Below are 18,928 nucleotides of genomic sequence, written 5' to 3'. Positions count from 1 at the left end.
AGACTGTTTACCGCCACGAAAATATATAATGTAGAATATGAGTAAATTGGGAGGGCTGTTCTGCTCAGATCTGGACCTGAGAGGGAAATCAAATGACGGCGGGTATAGGTTTTTTCTCTCTTTCTCTCTCTCTCCTCTGACACTTTAATGACCACCTTCAAAGAGCTCTGTGGAGAGTAGATTAATGTCCGGCGCTTAGATCACAATAGCTCAAAATAACTCTACATTCAGGAACCCCTGCTGTCTGGAGACCACAGAACATTTCCTCTGTGAGGTTTGTGTGCTAGCTACCCCATGGGTCCAGCTCCAGCAGAACCCAGTTGCACTAGGTTCTAATAATGTGGTTCTTAATGGGCTGGCCCAGACTCTGTTACTACTTTGTAGATGGTGGATGGTGGTCCAATGTGGAGGCAGTCCTCCAGCCAGTAGAGGGGGCTAGAGTCCTGGAGAGACAGATACCCTTCCCCTAACCCCCAGCCTCTGGCCCCAGCCCCAGACTGACGCATTGAGAGGTAGCTGCCTAATAGAGCTCACTGTTTAGAAAGCAAACAATTGGTACTTGTGTGACATACATTTCAGAACGGCTCTCCTCTCGCAAAAGTGACGGTGAATCAAATATTTTGACAAGCTGTCTGTAAAACATCGGCCTCAAACAGGGCGTCTAGCGAGGACATCAAACGCACTTCCGCCCCCGTTTCATTTGGCACCCCGTCGCAGAATGTGGGGAGTCAGTGTGGGGCGACCCAGGACAGGGAGGGTGGCAGGAATGACAGGGGAGTGCCCACCTCGGGCCGAGGGTGCGTGAGGGGAGGGGGGGGGGTGGGTGGGGGTGACTAAACGGATGAGCCTCACACCTGAGTAAACATGTCTAGCGGTGAGCAGCAGCCTCTGGGCCTCTCCTCCCTCCCTCCCTCTCCTCTCCTCCCCTCCCTCCCTCTCCTCCCTCCCTCCCTCAGTGACTTACAGCACGTACCTCATGCACAGGGCATGTCTCTGACTGCCTCGAGCCACGGTGAGATAACACAGCACCTAGGTGCAATCACACATACACAGGCATACACACACAGGCATACACACAGGCATACACACACACCCACATGCACGCGCGCACGCACATACACACATATACACACACACACACACACACCCTGTCATTCTCTCATTCTCTCACACACTAACAACGTTGTTTTAACATACATGCCCCGGGCTCCAGCACTATCTAAGCGCCTATTCATAGAAAAGCCCCAAATTAACCAACTTGGTGAGATTTATGTCTATTTTTGACATTTTGTTTTGGACAAACTGTAACACAATCCGCTCATAAAACACCTCCAAACACCACACACACAACACTGACAACTGTAATGGTTGGGGGGGGGGGGGGGGTGATGAGTGAGCGAACACTGTAATGAATGGATAACTGATTGAGAGGCCTAGGTTGACCCCGGAGCCAGGGCAGCTGTAATGTGTAACCCCGCGCCCACACACTCTCGCCCCCCGGGGGTGGATATGCATATTCACCTGCCTGTGTGAACCTGCTGCCTGGTACGTCCTGGTCAGACAGTGTGGGCACGTAGGACTGGTTGTCAAATCATTTGTCAATTATTGAATGCATCAAAAGGTGTTCGGAATAGGGACAGTGCAGGGGGAGGCTGATGGAGGTAGAAATCGGAGGTTCGGGCGCATTGTAACGCGTTGAATAGAATGAGCAATGGTTTAAAAAGTGGTGTGTTTGATACCTTTCCCCATTCCGTTCCATGCACTACAATAAGCCCATCCTCCAATTTCTAGATCCACCAGCCTACACTGGTACAGTGGTATTTGGAATAGGGGCAGTCAATTAGCCACGGAACTCAGTGGAGAAAAAACTAGGCTTAATCACTGCTGATCATCACAACATTGTCTAAATTGTCTTTCCTTAGTGGGACTGGCGTTGAATGTACTGTAGAACTCCCCCCCCCCACACACACACCCACACCCACCCACACCCACACCCACACCCACCCACACACACACACACACACACACTGTTTTCAGTTGAGATCCACTCAGGTAGGTGAAGAAAAATGGCGTGCTCTCCCACTAATTGTTGTTCTGGGCTGAAGGGGACATTGTTCATTTCACTTAACAGCAGGTCAGGGAGAGGTGGGATCATTTATATTAAAATGCATCCATCCATCTATCTGAACATGGGAGCCAGTCATTTAAAGGGCCAGCGCCGGGCAGACCTTTCACACCCTGCTTAGAACACGGATCTACTCATCACATTACCAGTACTGCAGGGTGACCACCGGGAATCATTCATTAGACCCACGTACTGTACTAACCACAAATGCACAGAACAATAGGCCTGTACAAATGAGTGTGTTTATATACAGATTAAACACAGAAAAACGTGTTCACTTCTAGGCATTCACACAGGCACAGGCCATTGCCACACACATGCAAACACACACACACACACACACACGCACGCACACACACACTCACAAGGCTTATAGAGTAACACAAGACAGCCTTGTCCTTTAAACAGTGATCAAAGCTATCTTCCATGTTCTCTTTGTGTCTCTCACACACACACACACACACACATGCACACACTCTTGAAACACACTTTCTCAGACAGCCATGGGCAGGTGTAACCTTGTCAGGCGAAGTGAGAGAGCCAGAGGTTTTTCAGATCAATCATCCCAAAGTATTTACAAATGCACCTGGGGTAAGTCTATACACTGACAGGTTGGCACATACAAGGCCTGTCCGTTTAAGTGCTTTTCAATGTGTCCATGGTGTCGACATCTATTTCACACTTATCCACACCTAAAAGGAGAAAAAGATGTTTCTGCGACCTTTCGCGGGTGTCAAATCTAGAGAGGAGAGAGAGAGCGAGAGAGAGAGAGAGAGCGAGAGAGAGAGAGAAAGAGCAGAGCAGATTTAAGAGGTCTTCAGACGCCTGCCTTACATAAGCAGAAAAGCAGGGGTGTTAGCCACTTTGCCTTTAATTGTTATTTTGCAGGCAGGCCATAACATTTCCATTAGGATTATGTCGATAGAGAAGGCTTTTTAGTTTTCACCTTCAAATTACAACATGGTTTCATGAGGTCAGCTTTTTTTTTCCACGCGGAATGGACCGTTTTAACACTGACAGTCCCTTGGCATTCAGATGCAGCCGGATTTGTTGGGGGAGAGGGAGGCGGATGGAAGGAGAGAGGGAGGGAGAGAGAAGGAGAGCGTTGATTGAAAGACTGTGATTAGCAGTTTTCAGAGGGGGTTCTAACAACGCTGTCGCGTCCCGAGGTGCAGTCAAGGAGAAGTCAGTGCTTTAAAGAGCTCTCTCTCTCTCTCTCTCTCCCTCTCTTTGTCCCTCTCTCCCTCTCTCTCTCTCCCCCTCTCCCCCTCTTTCTCTCTCTCACTAGCTAGCCACACTTCTCGGCCCCCTCCAACAAAATCAATACGGCTCTTGCAAAGTGCAGGCCTGCCCGGGGGAGGCTGAGGGGCTGGGAGGCTGGGGGAGGAAGTGGGGCGTCCTCCAGGCATGTCCCACAGGCCGTGTCAAGGACAGACCCACCCAGGCCTGGTCCGGGGGCCCCCGCCTGCCCCTCCTCTGCATCCGCCTGGAGCAGCCGCCCGGGGCTCGGCGGGGCGGACAGGATCGATAAGGAGCCGGAGCGTTAAATTCCCTGCACCAGAGGCTGTCACGCTCCTCCAGGCTCAGCCGGGGCCCGGGGTACGCCACCACCACCGCTACAACCACCACCACCACCACCACCGCTGTTGCCCTCCTGGATGGTCACACCTGGACATTTTGTTCCCAAAGTGAGGGATTAGAGACCTCGATAAACATAAACAATTCAATAACAGTTAGGAGGACACAGCTTTCTGTGGAGCGCGGTCACACACACATCTTCTCACCACAACATAGGTTCAACAACAGTCAAGCAGAGGGCCTAGTCAGTCAGCCAGTCAGGTGGTCTAGCACTGTGACTGCTGCCTGGAGATTGTTTACCTCAGCTAAGGCAGTATTGTACATCTATGGCATTTGGCAGACGCCTTTATCCAAAGCGACTTACAACAAATCCATTTGTTTAAGTAAGTGAATCATCTATCCATCAGTCTGTACAACACACTGATAATTTGTGGCCTTCACAAAAGATAAATCAGAAAACAGCGATAGCAATTCTAGCTAGTAACAGTTATTGTTATCAACAATAGTCATCATCTAAACACTGTGGGCTACGGCAACCAGGCCTAGCAGATGGATGAGGCTGAAATGTGGAGATGATTTCAGTCATTCCGAATGCCTGTGCCTGTGTGTGTGTGTGTGTGTGTGTGTGTGTGTGTGTGTGTGTGTGTGTGTGTGTGTGTGTGTGTGTCTGTCTGTCTGTCTGTCTGTCTGTCTGTCTGTCTGTCTGTCTATCTGTGTGTGTGTGTGTCTGTGTGTCTGTGTGTGTGTGTGTGTGTGTATCTGTCTGTCTGTCTGTCTGTGTGTGTGTGTGTGTGTTTGTGTGTGTGTGTGTGTGTGTGTGTGTGTGTGTGTGAGTGACTGATCACAGTGGAAGTGGCTTGTGTTTCTAATCCAGTACCACTGTTAGACAGTGCAAAGAGCCGGCTCTGTGTAACACAGCGCAAGCTGATCAAACCCTTCATCTGACAGCAGTCCCCTTCAAATGAGGCAGATTTGCCTTCCCTCCGTGTCCTTTAGAATCCACATCATATGATCTCCTGCCTAGCGCTTCACTGGGGATAATCATGATTTACAATCCAAATGGAGACTTTGGAAATCAGGGTTAAATCACAGGGTAAAACAGGGGTAAAATAGTGGCTTTATATTTTAATTGAGTACTATTTTGTAGTACTCTATTTTGTAAACTCACAAGCTAGCTTACATAGTTCCCTGGTTCACTATCACTAAACCTAACCCTATTTACCGTCACTGTCTGGTGCTAATATCTTACGATGAGAAACACACTAAAACAATAAATACATTCAATAAACAATCCAAATCTAATTTTAATAATAAGAAAAAAATAACATGGCTGTAAGGGAATAAAAAAAATTAAAAAAAACATGAATAGGAAAATGAATGACATTCACAATCACAGCCATCCCTCTTTCTGCTCATTGAAACAGACTGTCTGTCTCACCTTTGCAATCAAGATCTCTATTGAATTACAGGGCTGGATATCATTTGTGAATGTTTACATGTTTTCTGACTGTATTCTTGGAATCCTAAAGCAGATCACTTGTCTATAATGGCATTAGGAAAATCCCAAATATGGCAGAAGGCATTTGGTTCGCTTCAGAACCCATCATCCAATTCTTTATTTATTTTTCCTTCACTCATTCCGAACAAAGGCAAATATTCTACCAGGAATTGAATGGCTTAATCCTCTTTACACTCTTCCCAGTAGCTTCAATGGTGACAGATTAACAGCCAGTAGGTTTACAAACCCACCCATTTGAAAAATGTAATTGCTGGTGGCATACTGGATGCATGTGTTTAAGTGGAGGGGGTTAATATGAAGCCAGCGAAAACAGTGGTGTGGGACTGAGATGTGCCCCCTCGGTTTGGGTTGGACCCAACTCATTTAGCCTGGGACAGAAAGAGGATTCTGTCACGTACAAAGGCTCGTTCCCCCCTCCCGCCCACGGTGGGGGCGGAGAGGGAGGGAGGGAGGGAGGGAGGGAGGGAGGGAAGCTAGTGGTTACTGTTCACTTCTGCTAATTATTACACCCAATCAGAAGGGTTAACAGGGCGGAGCCTATGCAGACCATGTTCTGGGGCATTTAACAGCTGGCGGGAACGAAGGTGAATGCATTACACACTGGCCTCTCCCAATAAAAATAAAACACCCTGACATCTGAAGTGTACTTAGCACTTCAGGGGAGGGGGAGAGAGGGGAGGGGTGAGAGGGGGGAAGGGGAGGGAGAGAGGGAGCATCACATGCATACCATGATGTCCAAGTGCCACCTAGTGACAACTCCCGGGCTCCTCTCGGTCCCCCAGGCTCCAGAGGAGAGGGGGCCAGCTCAGGAGGACAGCCCAGGATAGAGGCCCCCATCTGGGCTAAGCTAGCTCAGTCAGAGGCCTATAGCTGGAGCTCGGCCCAACAGAGAGACAGAAAGGAGAACCAAGGCTACCATTGTCCCTCTGCAGAAAACCCCAAATGACCAGCCAGGCGTACAGCAGGGTGGTTCTAAATCAAACACTCACGACATGTGAGTCAATTCAAACGTTGTTATTTTCAAAGGTGGAAATTCATATCAAACTACTAGTGTCAGTAGTATTGGCATTGTTTCTATAGAGCGTCTCTCCTGGCTGGCTCCAGTGTCTGTTGAGATGTTGAAGGAGCCGTGGCTGCAGACCGGGTCCAGGCTCCAGGCTCCCGGCTCCCGGCTCCAGGCTCCCCGGTCCCCTCCCTCATTAGGCCCAGTATAAATCACAGTGCTGCCACTGCCCAGAGGTGAGAGAGATGAGAGCGGAGGTGAGCCTGAAATAATGCTTATGTCACGCCGGGTCAGCCCTCCATTATGGCCGTTTCAAAAACTATTAATCTTGCTTGTAGTCAGTGGCCTAGAAATAATTACTTCATCTAACCTATGTAATACAGCATGACCAGCAGTCGAGCCTGGTCAATTTGAAGCTCGGGTGGCGAGGTGGGGGGAGAGGAGAGAGAGCCACAAATTACAGGCCCCGTCTACTGCTACTGGGTGACTGATGTCCCACTCACACTGGGTACGGCCTTTACACTCAAACACTGATTTAGATAGATACACACAGACACAGACACAGACATAGACACACACACACACACACACACACACACACACACACACACACACACACACACACACACACACACACACACACACACACACACACACACACACACACACACACACACACACACACACACACACACACACACACACACACACACACACACACACACACACACACACACACTATAACCATGTTTTTTCCCCAATGTGGTTACGGCATTCTCTCACCTAAAAATAGCTGACTAAAAGATAACACTCCAAATAAACCATTCCAACCTCTAATCACTAAACTGAAACAGCTGGGTAATTGAGTCCAGTATATTTTCAACCCTAACCAAAACAGCTGAGTGTTGTTGGGTTTTTTTTTGTTTTGTTTTTTGTGGCAGCAGCGGTTGACAGTCCAGCCCTGTCCACCTCCCTAACCGCTCCTCAACACCGCCACCTGGAGATGTTCACCAGCTGCTGGAGCGATCAACGCCGTGATGGAGAGATAACCCCCCCCTCGCCCTCCTCACCCCCCCCCCCCCAAAAAAAACCCATGGTAACACAATAAAGATGGCTATTGGAAAAACACACATCACATCTATATATAAAAAAATATATAAAAAATAAAAATAAAAAAAAAACCTGTGCAGTCCGCCTCCATAAATGTCACTGGAAGTATGTATGGGATGACATAAATAAATATAACCCTCTCCACTGCCTGTCACACAGCTGGCTTCACAGGTGCACATTTAATTAGTCAGGGTGAAGTCTCCCTTGTTGTCTGGGGGTCCTTCGCACACCGCAACTGTAAACATGCGCTATATCCTAATCAGGTGTCACCAGAGCGTTTGATCAGCCCGGGAAAACTTGTCACAAATCCCCGGCAGAGAGTGGGCCGGGGGGCGGAGGGGGGAGAACAAAGAGAAGAAGCTGTCAGAGGAGAGGGGAGTTGGGGGGGGGGGGGAGACGGGGAGAGTTTGCCCATTAGCAGTCTCCCTCTCTCTCTCCTTCCTCTCCTTCCTCTCCTTCTCTCCCTCACTCTCCCTGTGGCTGCCCATACAGGAGACTCTCCTGACTGTCAGCTCAAGGACTGTGATATCCGACGACTCGTAGGGATTTCAACACAGTACCCAAATCCAGCTACACTTCACACCTGATCACTGGTACACACATGATAGCCTAGCAAAACAAAAAAAAACAGTCGCTCACTAATTCAGCATACCACAGAAACAGAGATAGGCCTAAACGCTGCGTCGCCTTTTTCTCTCCAAACCCCTTTTCTCAATAGCGGGTCCTCTTGAAAGCTGTGAGTCGAGGAGACAGACGCGACACACGACACATCCCCTCCCTTCTCCTCCAGGGTAAGGACTGAGACTGTGGTGGAAACTACACAGGGAACACAGGCACCATTAGATACTGTTTACCTTTCATTTATGTTGATATTGAATACATTAGCCGATTGAACCTCCTAGGAACACAGAGGAGTGACAAGCGGGAATCGTCTTTCGCAACTACCATAGCAACCGTCGAGATTATAATGAATGGAAGAGGAGGAAAAAAAAATAACTGAATAGACGATACATAAATTAATTAAAGGGCAAAAAAATAGGAGAAAAAAAAAAAAAAACACAAGTAGAGAATTAAACTTAGAACATCTGTCACAGACTTAGCTTCCCATCGTAATACCAGTGTTAGAACACTTATACCCTTGAAGTTAATGATCCCCGCTTTAATTGACAGTCAAGGAAAAGTGGTTGCAGCGGCATCCTGCTACCGCTGATAAGAAGAGAAACTCCCCCCACCCTCTCCGACGACAAAAAAAAAAAAAAAAAAAACAGTTTAAAGAGCCTTGGCACTAATCCCTATTGTCATCCGAGTGCAGTGGAAGGACTTACAAACACAGATAACTCTCCAGAAGCTGTCTGTTCCTCTGGAGTTAGGGAGAGGCGAGCCGTCGCCCAACGCCTCCCAATCACTCACTCAGATTAATACAATCCATATGTGCCGTCACTCAAGCGCGACACGAGACTGTCACTGTATTTACATGAGTCCGTCCCGTCTCCGAGACAATGCCTTTAAGAGGGTCTGCTGCCAGTCTCCTGCTGGATTAGGCTCCTACTGTAACTATATGTGCCAGCCTTCCTCCCTCCAGGGAAGCGGGGACAACAACTTTGCAAAGCTTTGTAGCGCGGTTTTTACATACACAATGTGGGCCACTGTCACTCATATGTAAATACACACATGCACACGTATATATATACTGTACACACGCATGTGCACGCAGGTGATTGATGCCATTCCTCATTCCATGTGTTACAATGAGGCCGTCCTCCGATTTCTACCTCCGCCAGCCTCCCCTGGAGGACGCACAGTTCGAGAGTAAAAAAGAGAGCAAAACAGACTGTGAAACAGGTGAGCCACAGAGGCCTGGAATAGCACACCCAGCAATTTAAACAAACCTGCATCAAATGAATCAATCAAACCACAAATAAGATGAGGGGAAGACTCAGGCAGAAACAGCAATGAGTGAGGCTACAGTGGAAGCAGCCCTGAGCGTTAGGCTAGTGCTCCCGTCTACCCGCTGGTGTGACTCCTCCACATCAGCAGTCCTGCAACAAATGACAGTGGCTGCCCTCTACATTACAGGGCCAGGACACGCATGACACTAGGGCTGACAACTGAACCCATAACACCCGCTGTCCTCTACCCCTCCTCTCTCTCTCTCACACACACACACACACACACACACACACACGCACACACACAGACAGACAGACACCAGACACACACACACACACACACACTGACACGCACACACACTGACACCAGACACACACACACTGACACACACACAGCCCAACACAGCGCTGACACGACCCCACTCCACCCTCCCTCCCTCACTCCCTCCTTCTCTTCCTCTCTCCATCTCACTGGAGACAACACTCAATTCAGGCCTTAAACCCAGGCAAGTGGATCTGACCCGCTGCCCCCGTAGTCAGGCTCATCTGAATAAACAGAGCCAGGGAGCAGGAGAGGAGGTAGAAATCTGCCTATATTATGATAGGGGGATAGGAGACGAGAGGACAGGAGGGGGGGATTCAGTCAGGGGGCTCCTTTCTTTATGCACGTTTGATCATGTGGTTGACAGCGCCGGTGGATGGAATTACGGACTGTTGAACAAAAGGTTTTGGGGGGCTGGTGATGGGCCTAAGACGGGCAAGGCTGCTGTGCCCCTGACAGTGGGCTCATGACAAGCCCGCAGCGTGCGCCGCGCGCCCCCGAAGTCCGTCACTCAGAACGGGGGAGCCGGGTTAGCACCGCGGCGCCGGGCCGAGGATGGTGGTGGTGGGGGGAGGGGGGGGGGCGGGGGAGGGGGAGGATGAGGGAGGGCTGGTCAGAGGTTAAGTGCAGAGAAGACAGCAATGAAAGGCAACTGTCATGCACCAACGCCCGCTCTGGAGGCGCCTGTCTCATGGAGAACATGCAAAGCGCGCCGGCCGCGTCCTGACAACACCCCACCCCTCCTCCACCCCCTCCTCCTCCACTCCCCCCACCCCGCACCCCCATCAGCCCACTAAAACAGAGCAGCGCACTTCGCCATGGAAGGCGTCTGACAGCATGCCAGTCAAACTGTCGGCCCTCTCACGTATGCGAGCCAAACGTAAGTCTCATGAACAGAGACACAGAGGCTGAGGAAGAATCACTGAGAAATCAAAATCAACTACCTGACCATTTCAAAAGGCAACGCATTTGGGGCCGATGTGCATATGTGGAATGATCAACAAGTATCACACAATACGGATATATTGAAATCTCTGTCACAGAGATTTTTTTTACCGGTATTACGCGGAACTCCAGGTAGAGTAGAAAATGGCTGCCAGGGTTTTTTGTGAATGGCGGTATTGCTAAGTAGGTAAAAGAACACTCCAGCTGGCTAGGACTCTGAGCTGGAGTTGGCTCCTACAGTATGACGGGGGGCACTACCAGCCCCCCCCCCCCCCCCCCCCGTCTCCCCTGGGCAGTGTACGAACATGCCAGGTACTTTCACACACTTTCATTACACACGTTTATGGAAAAGAACTTATGATGTACAAATTAACAGTTACAATTTACAGGGCCTTGTGAACGGGCCCTCCTGCAGCTTTTGTGACTGAAGGGCTTTGGACCCCTCATCGAAACCAGATGTTGGCCAACGCTATCCGTAGGTAGTTCCCACTTCATTGGAAAGGTGAGCCGTTACAAAGGAAAATAAATTCACAAATAAACAGCAACAGAATCCCCCCCCCCCTCTCCTCCCACTTTAAATAGAGCAGGTGGCTTACATTGAGAAATTAGGCTTTTACACAGCTACAATAGTTTGGCTGAGACATAATTTCTTCCGGGGCTAAAAATGGCTTCATAGATAAACACTTCATTCAACATGGTGTATCTGAATGAAGTACAGACATACTGGCCTTATTTTTATCAATCAATCACCACACATTTGGCCAAATTTGTCAAACGAGCACCGAATACTACTGGCTGCCTTTCATTTCAATACCTCTGGTTATGTTCATGCACACTCTCAGTCTCTCTCTCTCTCTCATACACACACACACACACACACACAAATTCAAATGAAAATAATGACCTCCCCAGATCGTAGCCTTGAGTGGCTAATGAAACCCCCGGAGGCTTTGGCCCCTCTGTCTGAGGTGAGAGGGTCATTCCCATGTTTATTCAGCACCGCCCCTACTACACCACCGTGGCCTATTGATTGGATTGATTATTCCATGTATATCACTTGTGATAGGGCGCTGGTTGACAGATGAACCCTGCGAGTGAGGGTCACACCAAATGTAAACTCATTGGATTTGACAGCTGATTTACCCAGCATGTTTAGACAAGCCATGTCACGGGCCTCGTTTGTGAATGAGCCGACATCAGTACCTCACAACGTCAGTACCTAACGACGTCAGTACCTAACGACGTCAGTACCTAACGACATCAGTACCTAACGACATCAGTACCTCACGACGTCAGTACCTCACGACGTCAGTACCTAACGACGTCAGTACCTCACGACGTCAGTACCTAACGACGTCAGTACCTAACGACGTCAGTACCTCACGACATCAGTACCTAACGACGTCAGTACCTAACGACGTCAGTACCTCACGACGCCACAAACACCAATATAAACTGCTAGGTAGAGCTAACAGACAGGGAGCAGGCCCCCCAGAGATGACAGCAGCCTGCCCTGATCATACCCCAAATCATACATCAGCTGACTAATCATGTCATAACACAAATCTGTGACTGCTTCTGGCACTTATTCTCATAGAAAGTCTTACTTGCGAAAAGATTTTGATGTACAGGGCCTTGGCCTAGTAGTTTCACTTACTTTAGGCCAATGTACGTTCCCGGAATTCACTCTGGATAACAGTGTCTGCTAAATGACCCAAATGTCAATGTTAATATTCATGCACTGGCATTTTTGCTGGGCTACAGCATGTTCAATGGTGTTTCCAACATTGGCTAAAACCGAAGGCCTTTGACTGTTGGGACACAGCTGCTGTGCTGAGAGCTGTCTATAACTCACTATAGGGCTCTGTCGCACGGCACTGACGGCTTACATAAGGAGATCTAGTTAGTTTTCCTTTAGTTTTCCCCTTTTAATGTTTAGTAAGATCACAGATGCTCATAAACACATATGTGGGCCCTGGACTGCCCAGCTGTAGACATGTGACCTGAGACAACGCAGCTCCGGGTCGTAAAAGTTGATATCCACACACAGATGCAAACCAAATGTAGACATCATACACCTTTAAAGTGTCATACATTTAATGCAGGCTGTTATAAAGAAAGGGCGATGGATTAAGAGAAGACCACATACACACATTAGCATGAGGAGCGATATATAGATGGCACCACTGTATGGCTGCTGACAGCACATAATCTACTTTACTGGCAAACTGTATTTCACATAGGAACAGTTGGAGCTTAATTCCATTTTCAGCAAACAGTAGGAGGTTTTCACGTCTATACCATTGCTGAAGAGTACTCAATATGGTAGAACGCTCTGAATGAAGGTTGATACTCTGCCTATGGCCTGAGATCACAGAAGACACAACGGTGCAGCAAACCCATCCTTCCATCACTGACACACACGTGGCATGTTGTTGAAGTGAAGCGTGGGTTGGTTAACCAAGCTGATCTGTAAACGACACAGTCCATATATCGAGTCGGAGCTCAAATAACCAAGACAAGGTAAAAGACAGGGAGGGGAGCAACCTTAGCAACAGACTAATCAACCCCCACAGTCGTCCACATATCGGATCAATGAAAGACCTGGGGCCTTGGGCCCGGACTATATTACAGCAGGGGAACTTCATATTCATTCATTGATTTGCTTTTCACAATAGTATATCATTGAACTCCAATGGGAGCGAAAACAGAGGATATGGGCCGGGGTCAACCCTCGCATGGACAGATGTTTGCACAATATTGATGGCGCACGCCGAAAGAAATGACTAAATATCCCGATCAATACCTAGTTTCCCTAGCCACGACAGCTCTCTCCAGATGGAAATATATAAATACATCTTTATGGCTACAGGAGTGGTCTTAATGAAGAGGGGCCAAATGCCCCCCTAAAGGTAAACTCGTAGATTAGCTGAGGGCAGAGGTGACTGAGGGGGGGGGGGTGATTGGGGGGGGGGGGGCGGGGGGGGTGATGTAGGGATGCCACACCCTACAATGTTCAATGGCTTGAGCATGCTAATGGCTAGAGGGGAGGGGGGGGCCACCGAGAGGCCAAGGATATGACAGGTCACCATGCCCTGAGAGGAACGCTCTGTGCTACCTGACCTTCTATTCATTTGTAATAGTAATGGCATCCATCGGCCCTCTGTGGTGCTCAAATAATCCATAGCACAGCCTATATAACGTACCTGTAGGCTATAATATCTTTCCCTCACATTTCACATGTACTTTAGCCTCCTAGCACGTTGTGTTTGTGTATGGTATCATTGGCCTGAAAGTGATGATACAGTTCCAAATGAATGCTGTGTGTTGTTCAATCTTGGGGCAATCCAAGCATGAAGGCCCCAGCCTGAGTCCCCGGGTTAGGCCTAGAAGAGGCTGTGTGTGTGGGGATGGGGACGCAGATGGAGACAGAGACAGAGACAGACAGTAATCAGGCCAGCACATCAGCCCAGACCTCTAGTTCCTTCATGGTGAAGGAGTGTGCTGCTGATGGTGATGATGATGACACAGGATAGAGATGCTGCCGGCTCTTATTTACAGCACAGCTCAATGACTGAGGATTACACCATCCCGTTCCTCCTGCTCCACAGTGGCCAACAGGCCCATAAAGAGGGACGAACCAGATAATTCCCTATTCCTTAATTAAATGAAAGCTGTTAGAATTAATATCCACCCCCCCCCCCCCCCCCCCCCACACACACACACGCCCCCAAAGATTTCTCCACCTCATCGATGAGAAATAACAAAACAAAGGAGCACCATCGAGCTGGCCAGCCCATCGAGGAAGACCTCCCGGACAACATCCCTGCTCGGCCCTAAATCACGGGGCCGGATAAACGGCCTGGTGGGTCCCTGGCTGTCGGCCCCCTGCCGGCCCCCCAGCGACCAGGGCCAGAAGCCGGTGCCGCCGTCGGCTGGATCGACACCTCACCAGCGATAAGTAATTCTGCGGAGGATTAGCGGCATGATGGGCTGATCAATACTGGGTGCTCAGGCCATTAGGAATGCAGCGAGGAAATGGCCCCCTCTGGTAATAAAGCAGGGCGTCTGGGTTCTCCTTCATTTGCCGGCTCCATTAGTGTAATGGTATCATTATCAGCCACAGCCGTATTTTTCAAGGCCCCTTTTTTCGCCGGACCGGCGGGGGTCTGATGAAGTCAGGAGGGCTCCAATGGCAAACACAGTTCTCTCTTTTTCTCTCTCTTTTTCTCTCTCTCTTTTCCCCAGGCCCGGATGTAAATCTATCTCTGGTGGACATGTATGTTTCCCGCTTATGTATTCCTGCATGTTTTATGTCAGCACCCAGCACTATTTCTCACTTATTGGCTCATTAATAGAGCAAGCAGCGTGTAGTGTGGGCACGAGGGGGGAAAGATGGTCTGCAGGAGTGCAAAGCTGCTGATGGTGCTGAATCTGACACCCCCCCTCCTGCTAAAACACCAGGGCAGACATGACAGGACGGCAGCATTAGTCGCCATAAATCGTTACCTTTACACTAATTCACGGGGTAACATTTTGTGGGGGAATTGATTAACCATGTCTGGGTGTGTGGCCACATAATCAGCTTTTACCTCTCGAGTTGTTAATTTAACAGAATTGCCAAGGGAAACACAAACCATTTTAATGAGTGTTCAGGAATTAAATACCCTAAACAGCTTGCACTAGCTGCCACAACCAGAGGAAACCAATGGGCCTCATCTGAGCGATGTGCCTGGTAGAGCCAGGACCTCCAAACATCTGGTGACCCTATGTGATCATTACTTAGACTGCCATTCGCAAATATTTCCTCTTATATTCTCCCCCTTTCTATTTTATACACTACACACGTAATATATGTCATCACTGGATAAACAGCTACCATCAAAGACACAGTCATGACAAAACGGTTAGGGTCAATTCCTTTTTCACTCAGTCAATATAGGAGGACGCAAATTCAATTCAACGAATTGGAAATGTTTCATGGAGAACCTATTGGGTAAATGATTGGGTAAAAATGGAGCGGTCTGTAGCTCATATATACAAAACAACTACGTTGTAGGCTACATTATCGACTGAATGTTATGTGTGTTGGATTTAGCCGACTGTTATAGTAACTCACCAACTAGGACAGACAGACAGTGGCCCTATAGACTAGAGAAAGCCGTTTAAATGCCGTGTACACTAGGACTACACTACATGCATTAAATATGGTCAGTCTCAATCCAAAAACAAAAAGCATGTGTCTTTGGTACAGTGCGTAGGCCTTCATGATGTGAATAGCATGCATTCACTAAAACAAAATGACAGGGGACACATCACAACAACACATCCCATTGACGGAACACAACTGCAAACACTCTCGTTTACGAGACAACAGAATTATCCTATTTATTACTTCTGATGATAAACGGCACCACCGTATTCCTGTAACAAGCGACAGGGATGAATGTGGCTCCTCTAATTTGGCAGTTCTGTGGTTTTTCCAGTCGTTTTACCATTACGATCCCCCTCTCTCTTCCCTTTATTTGTCTAAAAGGAGAAGCAGAGCCATTAGGACTGCAGCAGCCCTCAGGGCCAGCTGGAATGAGTTGCCTCTGAGGGACTCATCTGGTCACCATGGCCGCTTTTATAAACAGGAGGATCCACGTCCTACATAGTTTCTCTGCTGTCAGACATGATCCAAACACATGTGCCATCGCAGGCCGCGGCCAAGCGTGGAAGGGCTGCCTAGGCCCAGCAGGGATAAGCACGCCTGCCCGGAGAACAGCAGAGCCCTTCTCCTTCCTGTTCCATCGACAGTAGGTTACACAGCTCGCAGATGGAGGGAGGACATCCATAACAGAGACGCTGTCCCACCACGGATCAGGCCTCTCCAACATCTATGTGATGGGCTACCAGGAACGTGAGCACCAATGCTCCCTTCACTCCTCCATAGACACAGTGTCATTCAGGGGAGGCTGGTTGGTGGAGGTAGATATCGGGAGGAAGGGCTCATTGTAATGCATGGAGCGGACACCAGACCTGTTTGATACCAGTCCTCATTCCATTCCATGTATTACAATGAGCCCGTCCTCTACCTCCACAAGCTTCCCCTCGTGTCATTCCAAAGTGTGGCAAAAATATTTTAAAAAGGGCCTTCAGAGCGAAACAATATGGAAACGGAAATCCAGATAGTTAGCCTATGGTGTCTAAGGTGGCTTGGGTAACATCTAGGTCATGTCTTTACATGTACCAATGAAATAGGCATATGTTCCAACAATATTTTCTATACTGTACAACAGCCCATTATGAATTCCAGGGACATCTAAAGCTTAATTTATGCATCATCCCTAAAACTCAACAGGGCTCATTTCCACATGGAATGACCTATAGTGTACAGTACCTACAAAAAGAATGTGGGCTTGGTTCCATGTGTTCCGCTGTTTGAATATCCTGTCTTGCTAAACCACTGCACAAACAGTATCTCCAACAGAACCTCAGCTAACACTGACATAGAGCTATCAGTATATCAACAATGGACTCTAGGCCAACCTACCACAGGTGTACTGTACCACAGATGTACTGTACCACACCTGGCAGGGGGCTCCACTACTGTGGTAGTACACCTACCACAGGTGTACTGTACTGTATAAATGAAACACAGTGTAGAGCCCCCTGCCAGGTGTCATGTCAGCTAAACCTAGAGGGCGGCAGTGTAGTTCCAGGAGGGAGACAGGGAGACTCGACAAAATAAGAGGGAGCAATTAGACTTGAAACCTAAGAAACACTGACATGAGTAAACGCATGTGTAGCCTATGTTAGCATTACATTGTTTGGGAGAAATGCTGTATGGCTAATTGGTCCAGTCTAATTTTGCTAAGTTTTTATAGGCCGCTACAAGCAGACAAATTCAACTTCCTGTTTCGAAAATAGGCCATATTTCCCCAAAACACATTTTCTGTATTAAACAGACATGGGAAACACTGATGGAACAACACATCCCTCTATATTGCTTATGCTTGCTAATTGTAAGATCATTACTAGCTAAATGTGGGGTGTAGATTAGAAAAGGTAAATGTTTGCGTCCTACTACTACCTAATTGCACATAATTCACTCTACACCTGTTCCTTACCCTTCTGTTTGACGTATAGCTCTCTCTCCCTCTCTCGTCCATCCCCCATTAATATATACAAATTGTATGAGATAAATCTGAATGACAAAATATCATACTATCATGTCAAAGAACACTTCTGTGCTAGTTATGAAATGTGCTCGCGTCGCTACAGGCCAACTGGCGCGCGAGTTCACGCGAAGACCACACGCGAGCAAGGTAGCAAATGCAATATTCTCCAGCCATCTGGTAGATTATTGATACAATTGTGCAATGTTTGCTGCACAAACACCCAGAACCACAAGAGCACACAAATCATGTAGGGCTGGCAATCTCTGAATATTCTGCCATCCCCTAAAAACTCAGTTCAACCACTTGCAGACACTACAACCATAATATACAGCTCTAGATGCAGCTGATGACTGACAGGGCGTCAGCATCAAATCTGATAACTATTTACACTTGTTTTACTTTTAACGGGATCTATCAAATAATTTGGCTTAGGCCAAAATCGAGGATTGTGAAATATGGTACAAGGACATTGAGGGAGTAGTTATGCATCTTGCAAACTGAAAAGAAATGTATACCGTTGCCAATTTATGCCCAAAAAAATATTCAGTATGCCTGTCCATTGAATTTGGTGGAAGGCATATGCTGTAGGCTTCTAATTGTTCCTAATTCAATGTCATTTCAAAAACAATATCCTTGGCCCTGAGTTTATAAACGTTTATATGTTGTTTATAACGCTCTCTTGTAGTTGAATGAAAAGAGGAAAACAATAAAGGACACATGCAACGTGATGTTTACATTGACAATTATAGCTTCCCAGCCTTCGATAATGCAACAAGCATCACCACATTTGGAACATAAACTTCTCAATGCACGACTCGACTTAGAATTTGCGAGACCTAACGGAGAAAAACACTATCAATACCTTTCTTCTCTTCTCCCTCTCACTGTCACCCGATCTTTTCATGTTCCTAGAGTTGTGTTTACACTGCCTCGCTTTCAGTTAACGTCGTCTTGGTAGTTGTAGTTTCAACAGAGTGATTACAATATACTGGAGCTCTAAAGACAAATGGAGCCCACAAAACATACGCTTGATGCATGTGATAGTTATGCATTTATAAATAATTACAATGCAAAACAATCAGATTTTCATCAGACTATCGTATTAATCGGCCACAAGTGAACAAATAAAACTACATATCCCGAAACACTAACGAGAGGAAACCAACCACTCTGCGTCATTTGACGCAAACCGGACATCTTTTGACTTGCTGTTTATCGCAGGTGCAGAAATAGTTGATTTCTAAATCATGTACGTCGTGATCTCCTATGGATAG

The 18,928-nt window shown here is 47.8% G+C and overlaps 1 protein-coding gene across 3 annotated transcripts in view; it reads right to left on the bottom strand.

Moving 5' to 3' along the window:
- fto (FTO alpha-ketoglutarate dependent dioxygenase) overlaps positions 1–18,585 on the bottom strand; it is a 113,160-nt gene extending 94,575 nt beyond the window's left edge. For 2 of the 3 annotated variants that reach the window (XM_083691374.1, XM_083691373.1), the window contains exon 1: positions 18,517–18,565. In XM_083691374.1, the coding sequence (XP_083547500.1) occupies positions 18,517–18,558 (42 nt within the window). In that variant the 5' untranslated portion in view covers positions 18,559–18,565. Of the gene's footprint in view, positions 1–18,516 lie in introns of all 3 variants that reach the window. The other variant, XM_083691375.1, reaches the window with a different exon arrangement.
- Positions 18,586–18,928: the final 343 nt, after the last annotated feature.

The sequence above is a fragment of the Argentina silus genome (assembly GCF_951799395.1).
Source record: "Argentina silus genome assembly, chromosome: 19".
Taxonomy (NCBI): domain Eukaryota; kingdom Metazoa; phylum Chordata; class Actinopteri; order Argentiniformes; family Argentinidae; genus Argentina; species Argentina silus.
This window is presented reverse-complemented; position numbering and strand designations above follow the sequence as displayed.